Below are 17,674 nucleotides of genomic sequence, written 5' to 3' on the forward strand. Positions count from 1 at the left end.
TCAATTTTTTAAAGCAATAGCTTTGATAGTTTAGGATAAAAGCTGACCAAAACATAAACTTAACCAAGAAAACTGATTTCTAAGTCCAAAAGGGGCAATAAATCTTGCAAAAAGCAAGATGGAGTTATGTTTCTTAATGTACAGGGTCTGCTTATATGGTGAACAAATATTCCAATTTTTCAAAGCAATAGTTTTGATAGTTAAGGAGAAAAGTGACCTAACATAAAACTTAACCAAGAAATCTGATATTTTCTAAGTACAAAAGGGGCCATAAATCTTGCAAAAAGCAAGATGGAGTTATGTTTCTTGCTATACAGGGTAAGCTTATGATGGTGAACAAGTATTCCAAGTTGCAATAGCTTTGATAGTTTAGGAGAAAAGCTGACCTAAACATAAAACTTAACCAGGCAACGCCGACGCCGACAACTGCTCAAGTGATGACAATAACTCATCATTTTTTTTAAAAAATCAGATGAGCTAATAAGGGTCATTTACTCTGCATGAACAATCATCCTATGAAGTTTCAACATTCTGGGTCGAGAGGTTCTCAAGTTATTGATTGGAAATGGTTTTCAATGTTCAGGCCCCTGGGGCCCTTGAACCTTTAACAGAGTGACCCAAAAATCGTTGGGGTTCATCTACTCTACATGACCAAAAATTTCCTACGAAGTTTCATCATTCGGGGTCAAGTGGTTCTCAAGTTACTGACCGGAAAGGGTTTTTTCAATGTTCGGGCCCCTGTGACCTTGACCTTTCACAGAGTGACCCCAAAATCGTTAGGGGTCATCTACTCTTTATGATCAATCATCCTATTAAGTTTCAACATTCTGGGTCAAGTGGTTCTCAAGTTACTGACCGGAAATGGTTTTCAATGTTCAGGCCCGTGACCTTGACCTTTAATGGAGTGACCCCAAAATCGATAGGGGTCATCTACTTTGCATGTACAATCATCCTATGAAGTTTCAACATTCTGGGTCAAGTGGTTCTCTAGTTATTGATCAGAAATGGTTTTTAATGTTCAGGCCCCTGTGACCTTGACCTTTGATGGAGTGACCCCAAAAACAATGGGGGTCGTCTACTCTTTATGACCAATCATCCTATGAAGTTTCAACATTCTGGGCCCGGGTTGGTTCTCTAGTTATTGATTGAAAATGGTTTTCAATGTTCAGGCCCTGTGACCTTGACTTTGACGGAGTGCCCCCAAAAAATCAATGGGGGTCATCTACTCTTCAGGGACCAATCATCCTATGAAGTTTCAACATTCTGGGTCAAGTGGTTCTCTAGTTATTGATCGGGAAAGGGTTTTTTCATGTTCAGGCCCCTGTGCCCTGACCTTTGACGGAGTGCCCCCCAAAAATCAATAGGGTCATCTACTCTTCATGACCAATAAATCCTATGAAGTTTCAACATTCGGGGTCAAGTGGTTAATCAGTTATTGATCGGAAATGGTTTCAATGTTCAGGCCCCTGTGACCTTGACCTTTGATGGAGTGACCCCAAAAAAAATAGGGGTCGTCTACTTTAGCAGCCCTACAACCCTATGAAGTTTGAAGTTCTAGGTCAAATGGTTCTCCAGTTATTGCTCGGAAATGAAGTGTGACATACGGACGGACGGACGGAAGGACGGACGGACGGACAGGGCAAAAACAATATGTCTCCTGGGGGAGACATAATTAAAACCATTTTAGGCAAAAAAAAGCCACTTTACGCAAAATGCAATCCCTCATTGGTTCATTCAACTTCTGTTGCCTGGCAATTGTTGCCGGCAGAACATTTTGCCGGCGGTTAATTAACGCAACTTGTGGCTTTACTAAGCCAGTATATCACATTAGAATCAATAAAGGTATAAAGCTTGATTTACAAATGTGGCTGTCAGATTTTGGTTATCGAACTCGGACGTACAATTATTCACTGACAGCGCAGGAGGAAATGGGCTTGGTTTTGGAGTCTTTTTTTCAAAATCATTGGTGTAACGCAAAACGGCCTGAGACATGGCACACTGAAAAAATTACTGATAATATAACAGTGTTGGAGCTTTTGCTGGTTTTGGTTGCGGTAAGTATTTGGGGACAAGATTTAAAGAATAAAAAGATAAGACTCAATTGCGACAACAAGGCGGTGGTGTGTATTCTTAATACACTAACGTCAAAATCAGAACAGCTTATGTGCTTGGTTAGAGCTCTCACACTAAAATGTTTAGAACTGAATATCATGTTCAGAGCAAAGCATATTCTGGGTAGTCGATCACTATTTGTGATGCTCTATCTCGATTTCAGGAAACAAGGTTCAGAGAACTAGCCCCCGAAGCAGATTCGTACCCGGCACCGGTCCCACAGTATTTCTGGAACATCTTCATCATACAGCAATAGTTATTATGCAGAATAGCCTAGCAGCGAATACGTTTCAAACTTACAATACAGCACTTAGTGTATTTTCAAAGTTCAGAAATTCTTATAACTTTAGCGAACAATGGCTTGCAACCTCACAACAAATCATTTTCTTCATCGCATACTCGTTTCATAAAGGGTTGTCTCCAAAATCCGTAAGAGCCTACATTGCAGGTATTGATTATTTTCACAGAATTAAACCCGTGTATAGGTTTACAGTGTGTAAAGTTTTGTAAACCTGTGTGTAGAGTTACAGTATAAAGTTATGTAAACCAGTGTGTAGGTTTACAGTGTGTAAAGTTTTGTAAACCCGTGTGTAGGGTCACGGTGTAAAGTCATGTAAACCCGTGTGTTTTGCTGGTTGGTTTAAGTACGTGAACAGGGTTTTGCCCATGGCAGTGTTCGGTAATTCCCAGTTTCTCGTGTGTGTGTACTAGGCAATGTTTTTGTTTAACATTTAACTTGAAAATATTTGTTTACGCGTGCACTTGCTCGCTCGTCCCTCAGCAGGTTTTCTTGGTACGACAGTGGTGATTCCTTGAGTACCTTTTCTCGCTGCCATTTCTGCCACAAAACTCTTATCTCCAAATCGATCGTTTAGGCCTTTGATATAAATGTGTACTTAATCGTATGTTTTATCAACTATAAACTACATAATTGAAACAACATGTTCATTTAACTCTTTGCACGCTAAGTAATTGGTGGAATTGCACTCTGCCAGAGTAAATTTTCAGGAATTTAACTAATTCCAGGACATGGTTTATTAAATGTGTAACCTGAAATCTGTTATTACTTCGGTAGTCATAAAATAAAAAGAAATTTTGCTACTGATCCATGCATTCTATCAAGAACACTCTTTCCACTAAATGAAGTAGGTTGAAAACTCTCAAAAGTGTTAAGTTAAGCTAAGAACTTACTGGGCTTTTGTATCACATGCATTAAATTCTCTATTCTAACAACTAGGTTTTGATCTTAATATCAATTATTGTTTTAAGTTTTTTTTTTTATAATTTTGATGTTCAACTGGAAGTATGCTCCTTAAATTTGATGAAAAAATATATATAAAGCTATCACTAAAGGTGATTAATACTTCTATACACCACTTTGATACTTTGAAAGTAAAATGTTGTTATCATGACCTTTAACCTTCAAGCATGACCTTGACTTTGTACCTAAAGACCAGGGTTGTGCACTCTGCATGTCGTCTTACTGAGGTTAACAACAGATGCTAGCTTTACCTAAAAAACTTCTAGTGGTTAAGATGTTATGAAGCAGACAAAAGTTTGAGGTATTTGATATTTGTCCTTTCAGTGTTACCTTGACCTCAGACCTAGTTACAGAACTTGTGCACTCTGCATCTTATCTGGATGAGGTTAACAATTGAAGTAAGTTGTATGAAAATCCTTCTGGTGGTTTTGAAAATGGAGGTGATATAATTTTTGATCTTTGACCTGCAAGTCTGACTTTGACCATGAACCTAGTGACTTGGATCGAGTGCTCTGCAAGTCATCTTGATGAAGTAAATATCTGATGCTAGTTTTATGAAAATCTTCCAAGCAGTTTAGAAGATACTGAGCAAACACCAACTTAAGCTATTTGACCTTTGTCCTCAAAGTCCGACTTTGACCTTGGACTGAGTGACATGGGTTGTGTCTTGATGAGGTAAACAATTACCTAAACGCTGGTTTGTGAAAATCATTCCAGCCATTCAGAAGATAAAAGTTAGGGATTTTTCTAGACCTCTAAAAAGGGCAGGGTGCTGCTAAAAAGGGGCAGGGTGCATTTTGCGCGTTGCGCACCTTTGTCTACAAAAATCATAAGGTAGATTTCCATGGTTTTGGTTATGTGTAAATTGTAAGTTACTACAATGTAGGTTAAATTATTCAATACAATCTTTATGCAGAACTTAAACATTTTATGGTATTTCTAATCAAGAAAACTTGTGTTATATAGACAAACAGGTATAATGGTTTTTCTGGCATTCAAATTCATTCCAAGTCTTTCTGGTGCAAATCTGAATATTGTAATAAATGTCATTATACATTTATTATATTACTGAACTCGTGTTACTCGTGTATAATGCATAGTTTTTTATCCCCAGGACCACCCCCTGAATCGTAGATGCATTTTATATACAGTCAGGTATAAGCAATTATCCAACTTCAAAATAACTTTGTTTACGATTTCCGCCATTTCGCTAAAGGGAAACTACTCTTCGCGCTAACTGTCTACACTAAAATCTGAGATTGCCGTTGACTTCTGTAAAAGATTGAGTGGTTTATTTTCTTTTAAACAAAATCAATTTCATATAAATTTAATAGTATTTTGATGACAGAAATGACAAAAAAAAAACATACATATTCTAATACTAATTCAAGGTCCAATACTAAGGAAAGTGAACATTTTAATTTCTTTTAAAAAGCACAGAAACTATTTCATTTTATTGGAAAATGAAAGTTGGTATGTAGAAATTGGAAATAAACTGCAGTATATGTACAATTATTTTTCTATGAAGTATGAAGAAAGTTAAAAAGACCTGGGGGGTCATTCTGTCGATTCATTGAAATTTCAACATAACACACATACATTTCTTTGAGTTCCAAAGACCTTCTGTAAATTTTGACCTGCCAATCTTCATTATTTAGTGTCTTGCAGAAGTCTATGCACTGGCTATGAAAAAAATTGCCAACTCACTTTCCCTTAGTAATGGACCTTTAAAGATCGACTACATTATTATTACATTATTATTATCTTTAATCGAGATCAAACTGTATACAACAAAACTGACACGAGATATCACGCTAATTGCTGATAATTGGCCATTAATCGGCATTTAGTAAGCAGCAGACTTTGTTCTGAATTTTTTTTCTCCCTTTTTATTCTGTTTTGCAGTTTGCTTTAATTGCAGACCTATCTATTAATGGTCAAAGGGGCGGTGCTAAAAGGGCAAAGGGGCGCTGAAGAAAGGCAAAAGGACGGCGATTTCGGGCAGAAGGGCAGCGCTAAAAAAGGGCAGGGCACTGTACCCTGCTATTCCGCTCTAGAAAAGTCCCTAAAAGTGGACATGAATGTGGGTGGACAATGGATGAACATGCTTGACTGCAATATAGCCCCCATGTACTCTGTATCTGGGATATAATTATTCAGGACCTGACTATATATTTAACAACACAACACTGCTGTTAATACAACAAAAGTTTGACAAAGCTCTATGTACTTTCATTTAAAATATACTGCTAGCTCTATTCTGCATGTATTAAATCAAAATAAAATATACATACATTTGGAGACCCATCCTGCGCCAACTTCAAATAGTCCTCCTGTCTCCTCTGTATCTTCATGACACAGGTACACTATAAGTGGAGCTACATACTCTGGCTTCAATGCAGCAACAAGCTCTGATATAATACAGTAAGTCTTAGTCAGGTCCCTACCTACATGGATTATCTAAGTATCTATGGGAAAGAACAATGTTTTTGTAACCTCAAGATTAAGTTCTAGTAGTTTTCATTCCTTTAATACATTCTAATGACTTCATTTCTCATTAATTTTATGTATGAAACATTCACTATGCCTCATTTCAACTCCTCACAGAAGAGTACATTACAAACAAGATGATCAAAGAAGCATCTTCACCTTTTTTCTTTAAAATTGCTGCAAACACAGGAAAACACAAGATCACTTTATTATAACTAAAGTTCATGTTTACAAAGGTCATAAATAATTATTACTATTATGTTTGATGTAAAGCTGCAGCAAAACATCCCATGAAAAAGCTACAGAACAGCAAAAATATCAAGAGTTTGCAATCACAATCTCTATATGTAACCGTGTCAAATGTATCCCTGAATTTAGCCTCAAATTCACAACCAAACCTAATTTGGAGTAAAAATGGATATTTACTGTCCATAAATAGAGTGAAATCTAAGTGAAAAATTCTGTTATATTCTGTATGACATTTGTACCTACCAGGTGGCATAACAGTTTCTGTCATCCTTGACCCTGCTGTTGGTGCAACAGCATTACATTTAATGTTGTACTTCTTTCCTTCTATAGACAGGGTGTTACTCAATCCCACAAGGCCAAGTTTGGCTAAAAATAGAATCAGACATACATGTTTTTACCCTGGATATTACAACAGGAGCTGTCACAGGAGACAGCTCGCTTGACTATTTCGATCCTTGATAGTGAAATTAGGCACATCTGAGGAAGCTGGAGCTATCACTGGAGTGTTTAATGACTCAAATGCGGATGCAGATATTGGGCAATTGCTTAGATAAAGTGTACCAAAACATTAAATAAGTATAAAAGGGACATAATTCATGGGAAATTTCTGCAAAAGTAATACACCATGTGTCATATCATGTGACTTATAATCTGGAACAACTATTTTCAGTTTGAATCAAATCTATTAAGTAATAACTGAGACAGAGCATAAGTGCATTTCGACTTGAACCTGGAATTCTATTAGTAAAAAGGGGGTTCGACCTTTGAAAGCTGGACAAGATTTCAGCGAAGCGCAACGTGCCAGCCATATGCACAACTAGGGTGGTACTGATCACTCCTGTGAAGTTTCGTCGAAATCCAGCCAACAGTTGACCTGTGAAAGCCGGACAAGCTTAATGCGAATGGACGGACAGACGGATGGATGGTCAGACAGATGGCGAAGGCAACTAGAGCTATCACTGAAGGTGATGAATGTACCCCCACACGTAATGACACAGTACATTGCAATTTGATGCACACAAGATTGCGTAATTATGTGGACTGTATATACATAGACTATGTATACAGTACAGTAACAAAAAACAAAGTCCCATAACTCTGCAGAATATTTTTCTGAAAGAACCTAACATGCATCATGCACAAGTAAGGTTGGTACTGATCACTTGTGTGAAGTTTCATTCAATTGCGTGCAATGGTTTGGGAGATTAGGCGTGCACAACATTGCATATGCAGACTCCCGTGTTAAGTTTCATTCAATTTTGTTCATGGGTTGAGGAGATTAGGCAAGCATAACATTGCATATGCAGACTCTATGTATATAGCATAGTAACAAAAAACAAAGTCCCATATCTCTGCAAATGTTTTTTCGAAAGAACCTAACATGCACCATGCATAACTACTGTTGTTACTGATCACTTGTGTGAAGTTTCATTAAATTGTGTCAAGGGGATGAGAAGAGTTGGTGCGCACAAGATTGCATATGCAGACTCAATATATATAGTATAGTAACAAAAAACGAAGTACGTAACTGGGCAATTTTTTTTCTGAAAGAACATAACATGCACCATGCACAACTACTGTTGTTACTGATCACTTGTGTGAAGTTTCATTAAATTCTGTCAAGGGGATGAGGAGAGTTGGTGCGCACAAGATTGTGTCTATGGACGGACAGACAGACAGACAGATGGATGGACGGACAGACAACCTGAAACCAGTATACCCTCTTGCAACTTTGTTGTTGGGGGGTACAAAATACCTATGGGGGAGGCATAATTCAAAGTAAAAAGGGGATACAATTCATGAAATATCTGCACAAGAGTTACTGACCTTGTGCCATATGATGATGAGGATGATGTGGAAGAACTATTTAAGATTTAATCAAATTCATTAAGTAATAACAAAGATGCAGTGGAAGTATAGCACAATCAACTGAAATTCTTGTGTCATATGATGTGGGTGATGATGTGGTTCAACTATTTTAAGTTTGAATCAAATCTGTTTCATAATAACAGAGATAGAGTGTAAGTGCATCAAAACTTTAACCTGAAATTTTAAGTAACAAGAGGACTATGTTGGTCCTGAATCGCTCACCTGTCCACACGCAACCCAGTTCATTGTGGCTACTGACCTAGTTTTGAACCGCAGTTGACCCAGTTTCGAACATGACCTAGATATCATCAAGGTGAAAATTCTGACCAACTTTCATACAGATCCCATGAAAAATATCGCCTCTAGAGAGGTCACAAGGTTTTTCTATTATTTGACTTACTGATCTAGATTTTGATGGCACGTGACCCAGTTTCGAACTTGACCTAGATATCATCAAGGTGAACATTCTGACCAATTTTCATGAAGTTCCATTGAAAAATATCGCATCCAGAGAGGTCACAAGGTTTTTCTATTTTTAGACCTACTGACCTAGTTTTGGACCGCACATGACCCAGTTTCGAACTTGACCTAGATATCATCAAGATGAATATTCAGACCAACTTTCATACAGATCCCATGAAAAATATGGCCTCTAGAGAGGTCACAAGGTTTTTCTATTATTTGACTTACTGATCTAGTTTTTGATGGCACGTGACCCAGTTTCGAACTTGACCTAGATATCATCAAGGTGAACATTCTGACCAATTTTCATGAAGTTCCATTGAAAAATATGGCCTCCAGAGAGGTCACAAGCTTTTTCTATTTTTAGACCTACTGATCTAGTTTTGGACCGCACATGACCCAGTTTCGAACTTGACCTAGATATAATCAAGATGAACATTCTGACCAACTTTCATAAAGATCCCATGAAAAATGTGACCTCTAGAGTGGTCACAAGCAAAAGTTTAAGGACGCAAGGACGGACGCCGGACGCCACACGATCACAAAAGCTCACCTTGTCACTTTGTGACCGGTAAGCTAAAAAGGGGACTAATTCATGAAATATTGGTGTGAGAGTTATTGCCCTTATGTCATTTGATGTGGGTGATAATGTAGTACAACTATTTAAAGTTTGAATCAATTCTGTCTGGTAATAACAGAGATAGAGTGAAGTGCTTCCAAACTTTGACCGGAATTTTTAAGTAAAAAGGGGGATAACTCATTAAATATAGGTGTCAAAGTTATTGCCCTTCAGTCAAATGATGTAGGTGATGATGCTAAACAGTTATTGTAAGTTTGAATCAAATCCCTTCTGTAACAAGCAAATTGGATGAATTGGTATCCCCCGCCGAAAGGGTTTGTGGTGAGGAATGGCAAAAAATATATCCGGCAAAAAGTTAAGGATGTTAATAAGAAGCAAATAATTTCATTAGTCAAAATCAATTTAACAGAAAACAAATTTTTAACTAGAAAATGCTTTTGTAAAAAAGCGCATGTCTCCCCAAATGTGAAGTCCTATAGGCAAGAAGTTAATAGGGGTCAGGAGCGAAAGTCAAAGAGACACTGATGGTTGGCTGCAATAGGGATCATCTACTTGGCACGACCAGTCATCCTGCTAAATTTCAACTCTCTTGGCCTAGTGGTTCTCAAGTCACTGTTCAGGCTCCTGTGACCTTGACCTTTGATCAAGTGACCTCAAAATAAATAGGGGTCATCTACTCTGCATGTCCAATCATCCTATTAAGTTTCAACATTGTAGGTCAAGTGGTTCTCAAGTTATTTCCAAAAAATGATTTTACATGAACAGGCCACTGTGACCTTGACCTTTAATTGACTGACTCCAAAATCAATAGGGGTCATCTACTCTGCATGTTCAATCATCCTATGAAGTTTCAACATTCTGGGTCAAGTGGTTCTCAAGTTATTGATCGGAACTGGTTATCAATGTTCAGGCCCCTGTGACCTTGACCTTAAACGGAGTGACCCCAAAAACAATAGGGGTCATTTACTCTGTATGAACAATAATCCTATGAAGTTTCAACATTCTGGGTCGAGAGGTTCTCAAGTTATTGATTGGAAATGGTTTTCAATGTTCGGGCCCCTGTGGCCTTGACCTTTAACAGAGTGACCCCAAAATCGTTAGGGGTCATCTACTCTGCATGACAATCATCCTATGAAGTTTCATCATTCTGGGTCAAGTGGTTCTCAAGTTACTGACCGGAAATGGTTTTCAATGTTCAGGCCCCTGTGGCCTTGACCTTTCACAGAGTGACCCCAAAATCAATAGGGGTCATCTACTCTGCATGACCAATCATCCTATTAAGTTTCAACATTCTGGGTCAAGTGGTTCTCAAGTTACTGACCGGAAATGGTTTTCAATGTTCAGGCCCCTGTGACCTTGACCTTTCACAGAGTGACCCCAAAATCATTAGGGGTCATCTACTTTGCATGTACAATCATCCTATGAAGTTTCAACATTCTGGGTGAAGTGATTCTCCAGTTATTGATCGGAAATGGTTTTCCATGTTCAGGCCCCTGTGACCTTGACCTTTGACGGAGTGACCCCAAAATCAATAGGGGTCATCTACTCTTCATGACCAATCATCCTATGAAGTTTCAACATTCTGGGTCAAGTGGTTCTCCAGTTATTGATCGGAAATGGTTTTCAATGTTCAGGCCCGTGACCTTGACCTTTGACGGAGTGACCCCAAAATCAATAGGGGTCATCTACTCTTCATGACCAATCATCCTATGAAGTTTCAACATTCTGGGTCAAGTGGTTCTCCAGTTATTGCTCGGAAATGAAGTGTGACGTACGTACGGACGGACGGACGGACAGACGGACGGACGGACAGGGCAAAAACAATATGTCTCCTGGGGTAGACATAATTAAAGAGTACATAATAAATGTATGATACTTTGATCCTGACTAAAGAATTTATTTTGAAGGGGATACGCTTACTGTAATAAGCTTAGCTTTTAAAATTAAATGCAGTTAATTGAAATATGAGACTGAAGTTTAACTGGAACGAAATATTGTCTTTGAGTGGTTTGGCACCAGGTGTTGTTGTTTAATATGTACATTTGAACTTAAAAAAAAACAGAATGATGTCCTTATGAGAACACTGGTAAGATATCTTGAACATGACTGAAGGCAAGGCTTGTGCAGTCACAACTTAACATGTTGAAGGTTTGAACATTTAAAAAAAGAAAAAAAAAAGGAATGGAAATATATATATATATATGTATATATATTTATTTTTGAAGGGTGTGGGGGTGCGGGGAACGGGAGAGGAAACAAAATTTCACATGTTGATTATAAATATTGATGGAAAATTAAAAATGAAAAAGAAGAGGGTCATGATGACCCTGGATCGCTCACCAGAGTAATATGAGCTACATGTTTCTAATGTCTAACTGATGATTTTTAGAAATTTTTTGGAAGATTTTCCGATGTACAATCAAGTAACCCCTGGGGCGGGGCCAATTTTACCCTGGGGGTCATGATTTGAACAAAGTTTGTAGAAGTCTACTAGGAAATGTTACATATCAAATATCTAAGACCTAGGCCTTCTGGTTTATTTTTAGCAAATTTATGAAGATTTCCCTATGTACAATCAAGTAACCCCTGGGGCTGGGTCAATTTGACCCTGGGGGGTCAAGATTTGAACCAATTTTGTAGAGGTCCACTAGGCAATGCTACATGTGAAATATCTAAGCTCTAGGCCTTCTGGTTTATTTTTAGAAAATTTTGAAGATTTTCCGATGTACAATCAAGTAACCCCCTGGGGCGGGGCCAATTTTACCCCGGGGGTCATGATTTGAACAAAGTTGTAGAAGTCTACTAGTAAATGTTACATATCAAATATCTAAGATCTAGGCCTTCTGGTTTATATTTAGCAAATTTATGAAGATTTCCCTATGAACAATCAAGTAATCCCTGGGGCTGGGTCAATTTGACCCTGCGGGGGTCAAGATTTGAACCAATTTTGTAGAGGTCCACTAGGCAATGCTACAGGTCAAATATCTAAGCTTTAGGCCTTCTGGTTTATTTTTAGAAAATTTTGAAGATTTTTCTATGTACAATCAAGTAACCCCATGGAGCGGGGTCAATTTGATCCCGGGGGTCATGATTTGAACAATTTTGTAGAAGTCTACTAGGCAATGCTACAGGTCAAATATCTAAGATCTAGGCCTTCCAGTTTATTTTTTGAAATTTTTGAAGACTTTCCTATGTAAAATCAAGTGACCCCTGGAGCGGGGTCAATTTTGATCCAGGGGTCATGATTTGAACAAATTTTGTAGAGGTCCACTAGGCAATGCTACATGTCAAATATCTAAGCTCTAGGCCTTCTGGTTTATTTTAAGAAAATTTTTAATGATTTTCCGAAGTAAAATTAAGTGACCCCTGGGGCGGGGTCAATTTTGACCCCAGGAGTCATGATTTGAACCAATTTTGTAGAGGTCCACTAGGCAATGCTACATGTGAAATATCTAAGCTCTAGGCCTTCTGGTTTATTTTTAGAAAATTTTGAAGATTTTTCTATGTACAATGAAGTAACCCCATGGGGCGGGGTCATTTTGACCCTGGGGGTCATGATTTGAACAAATTTTGTAGAAGTCTATTAGGCAATGCTACATGTCAAATACCTAAGATCTAGGCCTTCTGGTTTATTTTTAGAAAATTTTTGAAGATTTTCCTATGTAAAATCAAGTGACCCCTGAAGCGGGGTCAATTTTGACCCCGGGGGTCATGATTTGAACAAATTTTGTACAGGTCTAATAGGCAATGCTACATGTGAAATATCTAAGCTCTAGGCCTTCTGGTTTATTTTTAGAAATTTTTTGAAGATTTTCCTATGTAAAATCAAGTGACCCCTGGAGAAGGGTCAATTTTGACCCTGAGGTCATGATTTGAACAAATTTTGTAGAGGTGTACTAGGTAATGCTACATGTGAAATATCTAAGCTGTAGGCCTTCTGGTTTATTTTTAGAAAATTTTTGAAGATTTTCCTATGTAAAATCAAGTGACCCATGGGGCGGGGTCAATTTTGACCCCGGGGTCATGATTTGAACAACTTTAGTAGAGGTCCACTAGGCAATGCTACAAGTCAAATATCTAAGCTCTAGGGCTTCTGGTTTTTGAGAAGAAGATTTTTAAAGATTTTCCTATGTAAAATCAAGTGACCCCTGGGGCGGGGTCAATTTTGACCCCGGTGTAACAGCCCAGTTTTTCCCCCAGTCAGTTTCTTCCCCCTCTAGTCAGTTTTTCCCCCCTTGGAATTAGTTTTCTGATAGGGGAAGAAACTGACTAGTTAGTCAGATTTTTCCCCAAGAAAAAACTGACTAGTCACTTCTTTCCCCCTAGTCAAGTTTTCCCTTCAAGTACTGGTTTCTTTCGGTATTGTTATTAGGTGTCTGTTCATTTTCCATTTAAATTTCAGATGAAATAGGTATTGTTTTCCATTTGAATAAACCTATATGTTTCTTTTTTGTAACTTAATCAAGTTTTTTTTTTGTCAAATCAGAATTTTTAACTTCTGTTTGATTGCCATTACTATTTAATATCTGTCGGGAGTGGGGAAGAAATTGACCGGTCTGTTCTTCCCCCCTAGCATGTACTTGACCTTTTTTCTGTTAAGTGGGAGAAGAAATTGACTGGTCAGTTCTTTCCCCCTTGCATATACTTCACCTATCAGGTGGGGGGAAAAATTGACTGGTCAGTTCTCTCCTCCTAGCCAGTACTTGACCTGTCAGGTGGGGAGAAGAAATTGATTGGTCAGTTCTTTCCCCATCCCCCTCCCCCCAGCATATACTTGTCCTGTCAGGTGGGGGGAAGAAATTGACTGGTCAGTTCTTTCCCCCCTAGCATATACTTGACCTGTCAGGTGGAGTAAGAAATTGACCGGTCAGTTCTTTCCCCACTAGCCAATACTTGCTCTGTTAGGTGGGGGAAGAAATTGACTGGTCAGTTCTTTCCCCCCTAGCCAGTACTTGACCTATCTGGTGGGGGATGAAATTGGCCGGTCAGTTCTTTCCCCACTAGCCAGTACTTGCTCTGTTAGGTGGGAGAAGAAACTGACTGGTCAGTTCTTTCCCCACTAGCCAATACTTGCTCTTTTAGGTGGGGGAAGAAACTGACCGGTCAGTTTCTTCCCCCGCCTAACAGAGCAACTACTGGCTAGGCGGAAAGAACTGACTGTTCAATTTCATTTCTCCACCCGACAGGTCAAGTACTGGCTAGGGGGGAAAGAACTGACCAGTCAATTTCTTCCCCCACCTGACAGAGCAAGTACTGGCTAGGGGGGAAAGAACTGACTGGCCAATTTCTTCCCCCACCCAACAGGTCAAGTATATGCTAGGGGGGAAAGAACTGACCGGTCAATTTCTTCCCCCGCCTAACAGAGCAACTACTGGCTAGGGGGGAAAGAACTGACTGGTCAATTTCATTTCCCCACCTGACAGGTCAAGTACTGGCTAGGGGGGAAAGAACTGACTGGTCGATTTCTTCCTCCACCTGACAGAGCAAGTACTGGCTAGGGGGGAAAGAACTGACTGGTCAATTTCATTTCCCCACCCGACAGTCCAAGTACTGGCTGAGGGGGGAAAGAACTGACCAGTTAATTTCTTCCCCCACCTGACAGAGCAAGTACTGGCTAGGGGGGAAAGAACTGACTGGTCAATTTCATTTCCCCACCCGACAGTCCAAGTACTGGCTGAGGGGGGAAAGAACTGACCAGTTAATTTCTTCCCCCACCTGACAGAGCAAGTACTGGCTAGGGGGGAAAGAACTGACTGGTCAATTTCATTTCCCCACCCGACAGTCCAAGTACTGGCTGAGGGGGGAAAGAACTGACCAGTTAATTTCTTCCCCCACCTGACAGGTCAAGTACTGGCTTGGGGGAAAAGAACTGACTGGTCAGTTTCTTCTCCCACCTAACAGAGCAAGTACTGGCTAGTAGGGAAAGAACTGACCAGTCAATTACACAAAATATGAAAAATATTTCTTATTTTATATGAAATTTAAATGAAAACTGACTATCAGAAATAAAAAGCAGGCTAGTTAAGAATTATAAACCAAAAATAACCTGAGTTCCAATTCACTAACAGGGGAAATAATTGACTAGTCAGGAAAATTGATGGGGGGGGAAAGAATTGACTAGTTAGTTTTTTCCCCCATAAGAATGATCAAGAGTAACCAGTTGCAATTGGGGGGAAAAAATTGACTGGGGGGGGGAAAGAACTGACCAGTCAGTTTCTTCCCTGGGGAAAAAACTGACTAGTCATTTCTTTCCCCCGGGGAAGAAAATGACTAGTCAGTTTTTTCCCCCGGGAAAAAACTGACTGGGGATAAAACTGACCGTTACACCGGGGTCACCCCGGGTGACCAAGGCAAGTGGGTGACCAGGTGTGGGTGCGCAACTTCACATTTTTATAATAAATGTTCACAGAAAAGAATGAAAGAAATTTAATGAAATTCTGCCAAATGGCAAGTTTGTTATGTACAAATATGTGGATTTTTAGAGAATTAAAGGGCAATAACTCTGCAGTTACATAAGAAATCCACACAAAATTGTGTGTGCACAACCACATTATAGTGCTCTAAATTCTGTTAAAGTTTCATAGTTCAAGGTCAAATATATCAAAAGTTATGATGCAGAAATTGCCAAATTTATAGTACCCTATCAGGGGTGTAAAATTCTTTTTCACACAACTTGCCCTGCACGACTAGTAGCTAGTAAAATCTACTCGCCCTTAGTGAACAGTCACTCGCCCTAATAATTGACTTTTAACACTGTCACGTTTTATGGAAGGAGTATTATTTACAACAAGCAAATTTCAAATAAAACACATCGCTCGTACACTACGTTTCCTTTCTGATATTTCATTTTTGTTACTTTTAAATTTCCTTTTTACGCCAGACATTTTTCTTTTTCTTTCACTAATTTTGTCATCTCCACCATCAAGTTGCATTACATAATAACTGTATCGATAGTAATAATAATCACAGTCTAGCCCCTACTGTAGTTTCCCAAAGTGTCTGGAAAGTATTAATATCAGTTATTTTCATTTTCTCAAGACTTATTTCCCGAAAAGTAATTATTTTGAAAAAAGTCCTAAAAATATGGACACAAGAATCATCATACACCTACTCGTCTTGAAAGCGAAAAAAAAGCTGACGATCATCGGTAATTATTCTGTTGATAAACTAAGTAATTGGCATTGTTTTCATCATCAATTAACATCCTCTCAAAGAGCTAAAAGAAGTGTGTCGGTATTACGACATCTGAAGTGGAGATCAAAGCGGTATTGTTGCACGAGATTGTCATGGCATTATGTCATATTACAGTTTTCGCGCCATGTGACACATCACTGTCTGGTTCAAGGAATTTACATTATCGTTTGAGAAGAATATTTTATCAAAAATACATGTACAAAGATTCATTTAAAACTTATTAAAAACCGCAACAACATCATTTGTTTTATTTTAAAACCACATTTCTATTTACATCCACGAGGTCACGTAACCTATTCTGCCGCACTAACAAAACTTTTTACCAAAAAAAAAAAAAAATCGTTTTACTGAATGTTTTTAAATAACTGCCGCTTTTTCATTATTTAAGATTTTTTTATTCTGTTTTTTTTTCTTTCTGGCCAAAGGTTTGAATTTTATGCCCATAATATATATCACTTGCTTTCTCTTGGAAAGAAATAAGTAATTAAGATTGCGCTGTTTGAAATTTAACAAATGATTATATGAAAATTCGACCGTTTTTATACAAATTTGCTTACATTTCCGTCGATATTTTAATGAAATCTTAATAGAATTCACATTGTATTACTTCTCAAGCGGTACTGAAAATTTGAAGCGATAATGTTAAAAAATGAATGCACTACGCACGTTTTTTGTGTACATGTCGATAAACAAAAGTAACGGCGATGTACATTAGATATTACAATAGGTCGCACGTGCTCTCGAAATGTAAAATTACCGGCATGAAGTTTTGATATCTTTACGATTCACTGGAAAATTCCAGTCAATCATAGTAGCAACTGAACCATCCCAAAGTTTGTTGACGTTTTTCGGGATGTAATTTCTGAATTTCATTAAAGCTACGACGTAAAAACCACTCGCCCGATCGGTCGAGTATACAGCGAGGTCCACTCGTCCTATCCAGACTTTAACTCGCCAATGCGAGCGAGCGAGTGGAATTTTACACCCCTGCCTATATAGTTAACACTAGAAACTTCTAAGGGCCATAACTCTGGTGTTACTTGGGCAATCTGACTGAAACTTGACGGGCCGCAAGAACTCATAGTGGTGAACACGTATATGAAGTTATAAATAAATATTCCCAACCATTTCCTAGATATGGCTCCGGACGGACGGAAGGATGGACAGACGGACGGACAGATGGACGGACGGACAACGCCAAAACTATATCCCTCCGACTTTCGTCGGGGGATAATAACAGAGATATAGTGAAAATGCATCAAAATTAACATAAAACTAGAAGATGTTTTTGTCACAAATACATATGTCTCCCCCCTAGGTATACCTTTAGCTCTGGTGGCCATTTTTTTGTAGCAAAGCGGAACATGTCAGCGATATGGACAACTAGATTTGGTACTGATCACTCCTGTGAAGTTTCATTGAAATCTGTCCAGCAGTTGGACCTGTGAAAGCCAGAC

The 17,674-nt window shown here is 38.6% G+C and overlaps 1 protein-coding gene across 2 annotated transcripts in view; it reads right to left on the reverse strand.

Moving 5' to 3' along the window:
* The window catches only part of LOC123566556 (peroxisomal multifunctional enzyme type 2-like), a 134,816-nt gene that overhangs the window by 84,172 nt on the left and 32,970 nt on the right, over positions 1-17,674 (reverse strand). For both annotated transcript variants that reach the window (XM_045360774.2, XM_053549751.1), the window contains exons 8-9: positions 6,356-6,478; positions 5,668-5,784 (exon numbers count right to left, since the gene is read on the reverse strand). In XM_045360774.2, the coding sequence (XP_045216709.1) occupies positions 5,668-5,784; positions 6,356-6,478 (240 nt within the window). The remainder of the gene's footprint in view (positions 1-5,667; positions 5,785-6,355; positions 6,479-17,674) is intronic.

This window comes from Mercenaria mercenaria, chromosome 8 (genome assembly GCF_021730395.1).
Source record: "Mercenaria mercenaria strain notata chromosome 8, MADL_Memer_1, whole genome shotgun sequence".
In the NCBI taxonomy this organism is placed as follows: Eukaryota; Metazoa; Mollusca; class Bivalvia; order Venerida; family Veneridae; genus Mercenaria; species Mercenaria mercenaria.